Genomic DNA, 12,550 nt, shown 5'->3' with positions numbered 1-12,550 from the left:
TTGTACATATTTATGGGCTGCAGAGCTGTTGATAGAAATGCATCTGGACTCCACCTGTATTTTTAAATGCAAAATAAATGCTTTTCCAAGTAGTTTCTCCCTAAGCAGGAGAGCAGAAACATTAGCTTCTGCATCCAGCACTCTGACCTAACTTTCAGAAAATACTTTCAAACAAAGAAAACTGGCTTCTTGCCTGAAGTTTGGACTTTCTGAGGTGCCTCTCATATAGGCTTTTATATGCAAGCCTTTGTTATCTACACTGAAATAAAGGACAGAATTGTTTATGTCTTTCCCCTGGCAATCTTTCTCTTTTTCCATCTGTATACAAATTCCTAGACGTGTGTTAATGATTTACAGAATTTCCTTGATCTAATATACTCACAAGTAAGTCTGTTTTGTAATATTTTATTGCCAGGAAAGATATGCTATCAAATAGGTCTTTATCTGACCTTATGTAAAACACTTTTAGTCCTCCTAGTAACACTAGGATCATAGGTGTACTTAGGCTTTTGTTTTGGTTGAAGGGAAGAGAATGGGCAAGATTTACTTTGCTTTCAGTCATCGTGGTGAAATGATACTAAAGAAATAATTTCAGCATTTATCTGTTTGGCACTTAATAAAACACAAGATGCATAAATCCCAGATGAGAGTTAGTATCAGTGATTATATAGGAAATGTTACTTGTCACTTTACAACCTGCACCTCACACTAAATTCTGTACTGCAGTCCCCAGTACGTATATATTTTTAATTACATTTTCAGGCTCATTTACATGCGCATATTGGCTTTCTGCCTGAATGATATCAAAGAGAAAGACCTTATGCTCACACCCAACCACACACACCCACACACACACAGAGACACAGAAGCAAATTTATACACAGAGACACTCTGTACATTTCTGAGAATGGAAGCTTCTCTCTTCGTCATTCTTAGAAAAGCTTTGACTCACCAATAAATCTTTAGGCAATCTTAGCTGATTTGAAGCACTTTAGAAAAACAGATCATTATAGAAAATGTAGGTTAATCTCTGCTGCATGTCAAAAGTATCAATGATTCTCACTTGACTCAATTATTTGAAATGTAATATACAATTTCACTTTCTGTAACCTTATAAGATTTGTCATCAATAGCTGAGTTGCACAGAAAGGCAATTCCACTCCTTCTCCCCAGATAATACCTAAGCTACATCACAAAGTACCAACAGGATCAAGCTAAATTAACGTGGAAACGAAAATAACTTACATGCAATATAGACTTAACTTCTGTTTCAAGGCCAATTAGATGCTTTTCTCAATTAAACACAAGCAATCAGACCAACCTTCAGGTGAACACACTGCTCTGGCCAGAGCCTCAATACCCAGGCTCTTAAAACAGAATTACAGCTCTGAAAATAAGATTGCCTCTCAGAAGCCTAAATTAACACCACCCATCATATCTACAGAGCTCTCAAGTACTTATTGTTTTGATTTTACTGCAGCTGCACTAATGGTCAATACTCTGGTTTACTTTAATTTAGTCAAAGGATTGTTTTACACTTTAAACTTGGACGCATATTTAAGTTCTCCATGGGTTAAAAAAGGAAGATACATGCTCCTATTTCCTAGTCCTCTGTCTATTAAGCAGAAGGGTCTGCCTGTACATGTGCAAAAAGCCCTGTGGTACATATTAGATTTCAATAGAGGCTTACTATTGGCAGTTGCAGGTTGGAGCAGGAACTAAGCCACATCAGCAATTTCATATGACACTCTGGAAATTGCTACTGCATAACAATAAGCAGCTGATTCAAAAAAGAGAGTGGTGGGGGAGAAAACATTTTTCATGAAGTACATTCTAACTCAAGAACAATTCCAAATAAAAAAGTAGTACCACCTTAAGTTAAAAAAAAAAATCATATAAAATATATGTATATATAGACATATAAGAGAAGTGTGTGATGAGGATTGGATAGACCAAATATGATTCTATTACACTGAAATAACTGTCTACTTTAATGGCAGAATGACAAATTTGCATTTGAATTAATCCAATTCTGGTTCTTTTTGGCTCTTCTTTGTTCTTATCTTAAACTTGCAGCCTATTTTCATACTTCCCTTACTCCAACTCCACTGCATGTACCTCCTTGGCACTGTGGCCACACACACACCATTTGCCATGGCCTTGTCTTACTGATTTGCAAATTTCTATCCTTTATTGCCTAAAAATGTTGTTGGTGCTTCAGATTTTGTTTTGGGGGCGGAGGAGAGAGGGAGGCATCATTTTATAATCAAGTACAAAAATACTGCATATAATATCCTTGATCACAAAGAGAAAGGCATAGGAGGAAAAGTTGAAAGTAACTTTGTATGAAGATGCCTTTACATGCCTTCATGCTTTCAACTTGAAAATCAAATCTGCAATGAGATGAAGAGGGATTTTCTCTACTTGAACATAGCAGAAGTGTTTAAACTGGTGCAGTATCCCATTGGAAATGTTATTTAAAACACCATTCAAAACTCTTCTCTAGCATCATGCCATGGAAAGAAGACATTCCCCTTTTCTTCCACAGACACAAGGAGCCTGTGCACCAGATCCTGAGACAAGATGAACTGGTTCAAACCTCTGCCATGACACACTGCTCTGGATGAGCCACACACACAGCATGGACAGTGGAGATTTGGTTCCATCAAACCAGAGCTCCTGACAAAGACTCCAAAGTAGAAGCACCACTTCACAGCCACCCAAGTGTCTGCTCAAAAATTAAAACAAATTCTAACTCCAAGATGCAGAGTTCCTACATAGAACTAAAGTTACTTTGAAAGTGTCTCCCTACTAAAGTATTGTGCACATCTGAACAAATACCTGTTTGCTGCAAGTATAAATTAGATATTTTAGTGTGTAACAGGTAGCAAGTGTCTTTAGTGTAAAACCAGAAATGAAATAAGAAGGTACTGTTGGCATAATTCCTTTTTCTAAATAGACAAAGGCATTGTAGGGAAAAAATTGCTAAATCACAGGGATAATCATCATAGCCAGCTCCTCTAATGAGGCATCATGGGATTACTGGAGTTATTATAAGAGTCATCTTATTGAAGAAATTCAAAGTTAATTGAAATCAATTGTACTGTTCTGACAGCAGGTGTTTTAAGTGGGTAAAATATCAAAGTGAAGTCTTTAAAATGGTTAGAATGAATGTAACATTCTCTTTTCAACAGTTAGCCCTGCCAAGTGATACACTGTACAAGTAGAGAAAAGTGTACAGTCAAAGAAAAATGCTGGAATGAAATGGTATTTCCTATGCCAGTCCAGCAGCTACCAAACAAAATGGGGTTCTAACCCCTCTAGTAGAAATTCTTGTTACAGATGTGTGAATTCCATGGATCTTTTTAATGGCAAACTAATGGCAGGCTGAAAGCTATATTTCCATTCCTCCATGAAAATGTCCTTTATTACCCCTTTTCTCCAATATGACATGGGAATCTCAGTATGCTGTTACTGAAAGCACAAACAGAATGCTAGGACTGTCATTATGCAAATATATTCCTGAGTTTCTCCTCCAAGAAGCTGAAGGTAAATTCTTCCCTAGTTTTCCCCCTCTTTCAATAGATGGCAAAACAAGCAATACATTTTGCCACCTGATTTTGGAAATTAAAAAAAAAGAACTGGAGCTTTCTGGGAGCTAGACCTCTCTGAATTACAACCCAGAATCTTTACTCTGATCCAGTAAGTTCATTTTATTCTGCAATTGTTCAGGATTCCCAGCAAAGTTAGCAGGACCTCATTATACAGAAGAATGGCAAAGTCAAGCTCATATGTAATACCTGTTGTCCTTGTGTTTACAGACTCAATGCAGTGATAGGAAAGTTTAATACTCCACCTGGGAGCCCATCACCCTGCCTGCCCAGACATCCAGAGCCAGACATGGATGCAATTCTTGCCACAGCAATAGGGAGGGCTGTGCATACCTTGGGTCAGAGTTTGACATCAAGTTCAACTTAACCTGGAAATGACTTTCAGATTTTACCTGAGTTTGCACTGAAGTTTATAACCCTTATTTTACCTTAATGATTTTGAAAGAACCCAGCCATATGAAATACTGAGCTCTGGCAATATCAGTAATTTACTCTTTACCTCATGTAAACAATGCTGCCATTTGCAGCATGAGCTTCAACCCAAATCCAAAACCCAAAATCCACTTCCTCCTCTTCCCCAAAGCAGAGACAATATCAGCACAATGAGACATCTGGAACTAAACCATCTCCAACAACTTGCACAAGAACTGTACTTCAATTTTAAGAAGTAGAACACTTTCCACAAAGAGGTTTTGCTGGTGATCACCACAGGCAAAGTACAGTCAGTGATTTCATTTCAGGTATACTACCCAAAAAAACCCAAGCCAGCAATAACACAGGCTGGGAAAGTCTGCCTCAAACTGATGCTGATTTTCTGCATAGATAGTAAATTATGGTAAAGAAATGAGGCAGCACACAAGTGAATGGCATAATGTCTTTCAGGAAGGCATATTTTTATTACTGTGCTGCAGGACAGGGTGTCTGAATACAGAGTTCATCGTGGTCAAAAATGACCCACACATGTTCATTGTTAAAGACCTGGCTGGCCACCTAACACTTATGTCAGTAAAGAGGAACAAGAAAAAAAGGAACTTCAAATGGAGGCTAAAGATTTGTTTATTTTTTTTATCCTGATCTATTAATTAATAAAAGACAACTTTCTAGAATTAAAAGACCTTAACAACTCTTTAAGGACATAAAGAGCAAGAAACACATGCAGCAGAGCACCTCTGGTGTGCTATTAAGGCCAATGCTGCCTCTTATGATGGCTCTTTTATTTACGTATAAATGCTTGTTGCTTGACAATTTAGATAAAAATGTTACTGCTGCTCTGCATGTGCTGTAGACTGAAGGTGTAAAACCACTGGACTAACTAATGGAGTCTTCACACATCATATCTTGCTAAAGAAGAGGCAGCCCATTCTCAAATGTGATGACAATTAATCAAAACTACAGCCTCTGAGGGATGTACTTGGGACAAAGTCTAAGCTGTCTTTCTGAGTTGGATGCCAAATTAAGAACTGATTGAAGCTACTGCCTTCCAGTAATGAAAATGATGGATCTAGAGCACTTATTTGAAGACACTGAAAAATATAAAAACTATGCTCAGTTCTATATTTCTCTAACCCAACAACATAAAGGAAACATCAATGACTAACCAGGGATCCTTGATTAGGATGCAACTCTAAATCCAGCTGTGCATAAAAGTCCACTTCATAAATTTCCCTCAAAAATTGAGTTTGTCATTCAGTTCTTTCTTGTCTTCATTTGTAACTTTCAAGAAAAGTACACATTGCCACAAATGCCACTGTAGCCATCTACAATGAAAAGTGATGAATGGGGGCACTGAGAGATGACATTCACTCCTGCTATGTTCCTAACAGGTGTAGATGGGTTGTTTTTTGTTTGTTTGTTTTACTGTTTCATCATTAACACGTGCAGTTAAATTGAAATGCAATTTTAGGGTCTTTTGTATTCAGAGTACACAAAATCAAAGGTATACATTATTGAATTATGAATTAGTTGTGCCTAAACAAATCTTTGGGGGGGGATAAAGGAGGAAGGACTGTAAATACATATGTAAAAATAACCTCCCTACTTGAACTGCCTATTTAAATTTACACTGGTGTTTCCATGAAAGTGAGGACATGAAACCACCAAAGAGCTCCCCCCTTAGCCCATCTGTGGTCTCAGGGGTCCTCACTGCTCCTTCTCTATACCCTCAAGGACATAGAGCTCATTTACAAGCCACTACATAACGAGCAACTACTAATTATAGCAAGTCTGTGAAGTTACTCTATGGGTTTCTGACCTGGTCACAAGCTAAGACCTACAAACTCATTTCACTTGTGACCTGAGAAAGATTTCAGGGCCGACCTCTGGAGGTGGCAGCCTGGAGCACGAGGACACCACACCACCAGCCAGGCTCTTAAATATGAGCTCTTGTTGCACAGGATGTTGAAAACAGTAAAAGAAATCTAGAGTTTTGCCTAAAAATAGGACACTTCCTGCTAGGCCAAATTTGCTGTTTAAAGAATTTATGTATTTTATGTTTAATTGCTTCATGGTCTATAGATTTATTTACAAGATTATGAGAATGGCAAGTCATAAATATACAAGAATTTTTTACTAGTTAGTTTGGATTATACAAAAATATGCTGTGCAAGCTTAGCAAAAACCATTTTCCCCAAGCTGAATCAGAATGTTCAAACTGAATTTTCAAATGTGTCTCTCTGCCTTATCTAAATTCCAACATGACATATAATAAATAGCTTCTCATTTACCACGACCATAAAAATTTAAACAGCCTTGAAACAGTTGCTGCAATATAGGGGGAAATTATAAAATCTATGTTCCAAATATCCACTTAGAACAGTAAAACTATTTTGATATTTAAGAAACAACACATAAAGATGCATCGTTACAGGAAAGGCTTTTACCTTATTTAAAAAAAAACAACCAAACAACAAGGTTCTACCCAATATAGTAGTATTAGAGTCAACAATTTGCTGTTTTACACTGCAAAACAAGGACTAACAGCCCTTACATATCATGTAGTGCCAGAATTGCTTTAAAAAAGAAACTATCTGATTTGATTCTATACAGTGATTAAACATCTTTGTGCTCTGCTGAGTAGGGTATTCTCTCCCCTCCCCCCTCCAAAAATGGCATCAAAGCAATCAAAATGGTAATGTTCAGCATGAATGGGGCCCCATCCCCCACCGGCAAACTCCGCAGACTTTTCTCCATGTTAGGAGGAACCAACACCCCTTCCTCACAAAATGGAAGCTTCCACTACCAAACTGAGAGTGCTGACCAATTCTCATTACAATCAACTGGGAGAAAAAGGGTGGCGTGCATCCATGGCCCGCAGGCACGCCGCACACAGGCACTTCGCAACTTTAAGCACAACTCCGACAAAACAAAACACAACACACCAAAAAAAAAAAAAAAAAAAAAAAAGAAAAAGGGAAAGGGAAGGGAAAGGAAAGGAAAGAGAAGAAAGCCAAACAAATAAAAACAAAAAGAAACAAACCCCAAACAAACAAAAAGGAGGGACGGGGAAAAGCGGGGGAGCAGCACACGTGTCGCCTTTCCCCGTCCCCTCGCCGGGAGGGCCAGAGGGAGGGAAGGGAGGGAAGGGAAAGAGGGAAGGGAGGGAAGGGAAGGAGGGAAGGGAAGGGAAGGGAGGCAGGGGCGGCTCCGGGCCGCGGGCGCTGTCCCCGCCGCGGTGCTGAACGCAGAGGCCGCGCTCAGGCCGGCCCGGAGCGGGGAGCCGAGCAGCCCGGGGGCCACCCGGGAACTTCAGAGGGAGAGAGGGGGGCTCGGGCCGGCAGATCTGCCGCTGGGTGCCCAAGCGCCTTTCCCGCGCTGGAAGTGCCGGCAGAGGGGCCGGGAAAGGGGCCGGGGGGCGGGCGGGGAGCGGCGCTGTCCGCGGTGCTGAGCCCCGCCGAGCCCCGCCGGGGAACTTCGCTGCCGGGCCCCGCTCGGCCCAGGGGTCACCGGCACAAAAACAGCCACGAGAAACTTTGGGAAGGGCGGGGGGAGCGGGAAGGGGAGGAGGCAGGAAGGAAGGTTCCTGGTTTGTTTTGTTTCTCTCCTCCGGTTTTGGTGGGGTTTTTTTCCTCCCCCTCTCCCTGGCTGCTGAAGCAGGTTAATCTGGTTTTATTCGTATTTTTGGAAGGGGTAGAAAAAAGTGAAAGTGCCTAAGTGAACTCGAATCAAAAGGCAACACGTCAGATCAGACCAAGGGAAGAGAAAGGCAAGTGGGGAGGGGAAATAAAAAAAAAAAAAAAAAAAAAAAAAAGGAAGAAAAGAAATAAAGTGATCAATAAAAATCAGTTTTGTAATTAAACCCAGAAATGGCTCCAAACGGGGCTCCAGCCTCCTCCTTCCCAACTCTTGCTCTGCACATTACACAGAAGTGCACAAAGTAGCCCAAGACAGGAGAATTTTCCATATTCCTAAAACATGTCGACCAACTCAAAATGGACGCCTCTTTTTTTTTCCTTACGTTTTAACTACTGCTTATCTTTTTACTACTAGTACTGAAATAATTCTTTCCCCCAGCAAGACATCAGAGAATCCGACCTCATTATCAAAACATGCATTTTCTGACTCTATGCAAAAGAAAATGGATGTTATATCCCCTGCCGCCAGTATTTTTCAGCTAACGGAGACACTTTTCGGATGTTTAGATAGTGCATCATAAAAACAAGAAGAAAAACCAAGCACAACTGAATCGATCTGTTCCTTACTTGTTTCTCATTAAGAGCTGCTATTCTTGATTGCCTTTCATGGATTTGTTTCTTAAGATCCCCGTTCTGCAAAAACGGCAACAAGACGCATATTAAAGGCAAAGTGCAAACTAACCCCGTGATGAATAAACTTGCGAGCTAGAAATTGTTCAAAGGCAAAACCATTCCACCGAAGCCGTACGGAAGCATGCACACACAAAACACCCTCCTTAGCAAGAAAGCTCAGTGCAGACTACAAAATGAGATCTCTTACTGATAAAGTTTCTCATCCTGCTGTCCCAGCACAACTGCGCTTATTACGGCAGGGATAAAATACTGAAGAAGAGAAAAAAAAAAAAAAGGATCTGCATTTACCTGTGGATCTTGCTTCATCTGTGCAACTAGTTTCTATTAAAAAAAAAAAAATCGCCCCGCAAAAAAGGAGGAATTAGAAACTGTTTCAAGTTTAATGGATTTTTTTAAATGTATGTATGTGTGTGGACGGGGGAGGGAGGGGGGTAAGGAACAAAGAGGCAAGTAAACACTGCGAGTCAGTTTCAAGCAAAGCTCATAAATATTCAAGTCTCGTCCTAATCTCTCCAACACACACACACACACACACACACGCACACGCACTCTCTCTCACACTCACACGACTGCAGCGTTGACTCCGCACCTCCACGACACACACACACACAAAAAACTCAGCCAAACAAGCCGCAAAAGTACTTTGGGGAAGTGCTCGCCATTGCGGCGGGGAGCCGGGGGTCCCCGCCGCGCCCCCCGCGCCCCCTCCCCGGGCCGCTGCGGCACCGAGGCTCGCACCGAACATGCAACACCGGTGCTGCGAGCCCGAGCGGCACGGCACGGCACGGCACGGCACGGCACGGCACGGCCGGCTGCCTCGGCATTTCATTCTGTTACCTGCTGACATTGGATTTCCACTTTTAACGCCTCCTGCAAGCTGTGTAGCTCCATCCCTGCAACTTGCCAGGCACTTTCCTGCCACTTTCAGATCCGAGTGAAGTTTTTTTTTGTTTGTTTGTTTGTTTGATTTGGTTTTTGGTTTGGTTTTGTTTGGCCTTTTTTTTTTTCCCTGCCTGTCTTTTCTTTTTCTTTCTTTTCTTTTCTTTTTTTTTTTTTTTTTTGGCTTTTTTGTTTTTGTTTTTTTCTCTCCTGCTTTTTGCAACAGACCCGCCAGCCAGCCACCCCTCCCTCCGCGGGAAAATAGAATAAAATAATTTTTTAAAGTAACTAAAAAGAAAAAAAAATTAAGGAAAGCCGGGAAAAATAAAGTAAAATAAAAGATTAAAAAGCAAAGGAGTGGCGGCACCAAGAACAACAATACTGGAGGAAAAGCGGCAGGACAGCCGGCAGACACAAGTACTCGGCGTGCACGGCAAGTTCTTCGCCTCTTTGCTGGGGACACGGACTCATTACTCACTTTCCGCCGATCTGGGGGGGCCCCTCCCCGCGCGCCCCCGCCTGCGCGCCATCCCCCCGCTCGCCCCCGGCCGCCCCCGCCCCGCCCCGCGCTCGCCCCGCCGCCCCCCGGCGGCCCCCGCGGGCCGCTCCGGAGGGGCCGGGCCCGCAGCCACGGCCGGCCAGGGACTATATTTCCTGGGAGAGCGCGCGCGCCGGGATCCGCCGCGCGGGGGGGGCAGAAAGTTGTGAAACGGCCTTGGCGCGCGCGCGGGTGCCCGGATGGAGCGGGGGGCGGGGGAGATGGGGGGGGGGGGGGGGGTCTCGCGGCCCCGCGCGTGCGCGGAACGGCTCCTGCGGCCGCCGGGACCGCCACAACAAAGTGGGGAGGGAGGGGCGGGGCCAGGGAGAGAGAGCGGGGTAGGGTCAGGGGACACGGAAAGGAGAGAGGGATAAGGATAGGGATAGAGATGGGGAGAGGAATAGGGAGAGGGATAGGGATAGGGATAGGGATAGGGATAGGGATAGAGATGGGGAGAGGAATAGGGAGAAGGAGAGAGAGAGGGCGGAGGACAGAGACAAGGGTAGGGATAGCTGGGAGGGATAGGAGACAGGGCCAGAGATAGGGATAGAGACAAGAACAGGGACAGGGGATACAGAAAGGGATAGGGACAGAGACTAGAATAGGGATACGGGATACAGAGAGGGATAGGGGATAGGGATAGGGGATGGAGACAAGAATAGGGACAGGGGATACAGAAAGGGATAGGGACAGAGACTAGAATAGGGATACGGGATACAGAGAGGGATAGGGATAGAGACTAAATAGGGACAGGAGATACAGAGAGGGATAGGGGATAGGGACGGGGACTAGAAAAGGGGCAGGGGATACAGAGAGGGATAGGGATACGGACCGGGGTAGGGACAGGGACAATTACAGGGATCGGGATGGGGATAGGAACGGGTACAGAAATAAGCACAGGGATAGGGGCAGGCAGGGCCTGGTACAGGCATAATGATAGGAATAGGGGAAGGGAAAGGGACAGGGGAAAAGAAAAGGACAGAGGAAAAGACGGGAGCCCGGACAGGGCGTTGGGCTTCCTTTCCTTTCCCTTTCCTACCCACCCCGAGTGTCCCCACTGGGGCCTGCCCTGGGGTGAGGGAGGGACGCTCCTTCCCAGCATGGCGAGAGACTTCTCTCCCAGTTCCCCCGCTCCTTCTGCTCCCACTCCACTTGGCCCACGTTCCCCTTCTCCAGCCTGGATCTGCCCTGCTGGATCTCCCCGTCCCTGCCCGCACGGGGGCCAGGCGGGACAGCCGCCCCTCGCTCCGTCCCGCCGGTGTCTCCCCCATGCCGTGAGGGGCCGTGCTCCCCCAGGGAACCCTCCAGCCGCCCGGGCTCGGCCGGGCTCGGATCCCGGCTGCCGTCACCTGCTTCGGGCACAGACCCAGGCCCGGGAGAGTCACAGGGTCTGTCTGGGAGGGCCACAGGGCAGCGCACCCCTTTTGCACGGTTCCTCACCCACCCCATCCCCCTGCTCCTCGCCAGGACAAGCTGCTGTACCTCACTGCTGCTGTCCTCGCAGGACAAAGCGGGGTCAAACCTGAGACACGTTAAAATGCAAAGTCTAAGTAGGGGAGGTAAAGTCTTCTGGCAGCTGAGATACCTTCAGATCTGCAGGTAAAGTCTTCTGGCAGCTGAGATACCTTCAGATCTGCAGCCAAGGGAGAGCACAAACGGGGTTGTAGTAGCTCAAGGGGGAAGAGATGGGAGTGTGGAAGATTTGGACATAGGACCTGCTTAAATGAACGTGCTTCTGAGGGATGGTGACGCAGATCCTCTGACTCTATTTAGTTAATAAATAACAGCAGCGATACTTTAAACTGGTTGGTTCAAGAAGCCTTGACTCAAGTGGATGCTCCAGTTCAGCCAAGTCAAGTCATCGTTGCTGAATTAACTTGCTGCGTAAGTGAGGGATCCAATGCCAGCACAGGTGCACCACAGATGTGCTCCAGATCAGGTGTGGACAGAAACACATCACCCTGATGTCACTTCCATGAATATGAGACAAAGCTCCAGGTCCTACAGACAGACCCCACCTGATGCAGCATCAAGCCAGCTGTCAACTTTTTAAAAATAGATTCAAACCAGCAGCATGAATGTACATTAAGTCAGTGTTTTATCATGCAGCTGTGGTATTTTCCGTGCAGTGATGGGAGCTGTGCAGTTAGATTTACTGTTGTCTGGATGCATGGCCAGAGTAGGATAGGAAGGCAAAAACAATGCTCAAAATAATTGTATTTATTGATGACAGTCAAAATTTAGGGCACCTTTTAGCAAGCACCTTTTAGCCAATGGAGTGCTTGGGACCAGAATTTGGGTGTGTACATACTCCACTCCTGCACTGGTTGAACACTGATATTTCATTCAACCTGCACTGAAACACAAAGCTGAAACTCAGCCTAAATCATTAGTCAGTATTAAAACACCACTGTGCTGCTGTTATGCTTGAATGCCAATTTTAGTAACTAAGTTCATCTCAAAACTATTTAAAGACACCAATATATAGCAAAACCAGCTTACATCAACTATACTCAAATTAAAACTGGTTTGAGATATAATGTGTTGTGAGTCCAAAAACAATGTAACCAATTCCCATTAAACTTCTCAAACATATTCTGTTCAAGCATAGGACAACTTTCTACACTAAAATAATTTGAAGATTCATGGTGAAATATTCTTAGCCTGCCAAAATTACGAGTAAAGTCTAAACAGAAATTTTCTATTAACCTTACAATTAAATAAATTATTTTGGAAGAGCCTTATTTTAAAATCTAAAT

At 44.0% G+C, this 12,550-nt stretch overlaps 1 protein-coding gene across 2 annotated transcripts in view; it reads right to left on the bottom strand.

Annotated features, from left to right (window-relative positions):
- Positions 1 to 9,752, bottom strand: part of PHF21B (PHD finger protein 21B) — a gene marked incomplete at both ends in the record, with an annotated part of 140,403 nt that extends 130,651 nt beyond the window's left edge. Inside the window, 3 exons of one of the 2 annotated variants that reach the window (XM_084205639.1) lie at positions 8,309 to 8,374; positions 8,663 to 8,695; positions 9,212 to 9,752. In XM_084205639.1, the coding sequence (XP_084061765.1) occupies positions 8,309 to 8,374; positions 8,663 to 8,695; positions 9,212 to 9,265 (153 nt within the window). The remainder of the gene's footprint in view (positions 1 to 8,308; positions 8,375 to 8,662; positions 8,696 to 9,211) is intronic. The other variant, XM_084205641.1, reaches the window with a different exon arrangement.
- Positions 9,753 to 12,550: the final 2,798 nt, after the last annotated feature.

This window comes from Fringilla coelebs (genome assembly GCF_963513975.1).
Source record: "Fringilla coelebs genome assembly, chromosome: 5".
Taxonomy (NCBI): domain Eukaryota; kingdom Metazoa; phylum Chordata; class Aves; order Passeriformes; family Fringillidae; genus Fringilla; species Fringilla coelebs.
Note: the sequence above shows the minus strand (reverse complement) of the source record. Positions and strands in the feature narration are given on the sequence as shown.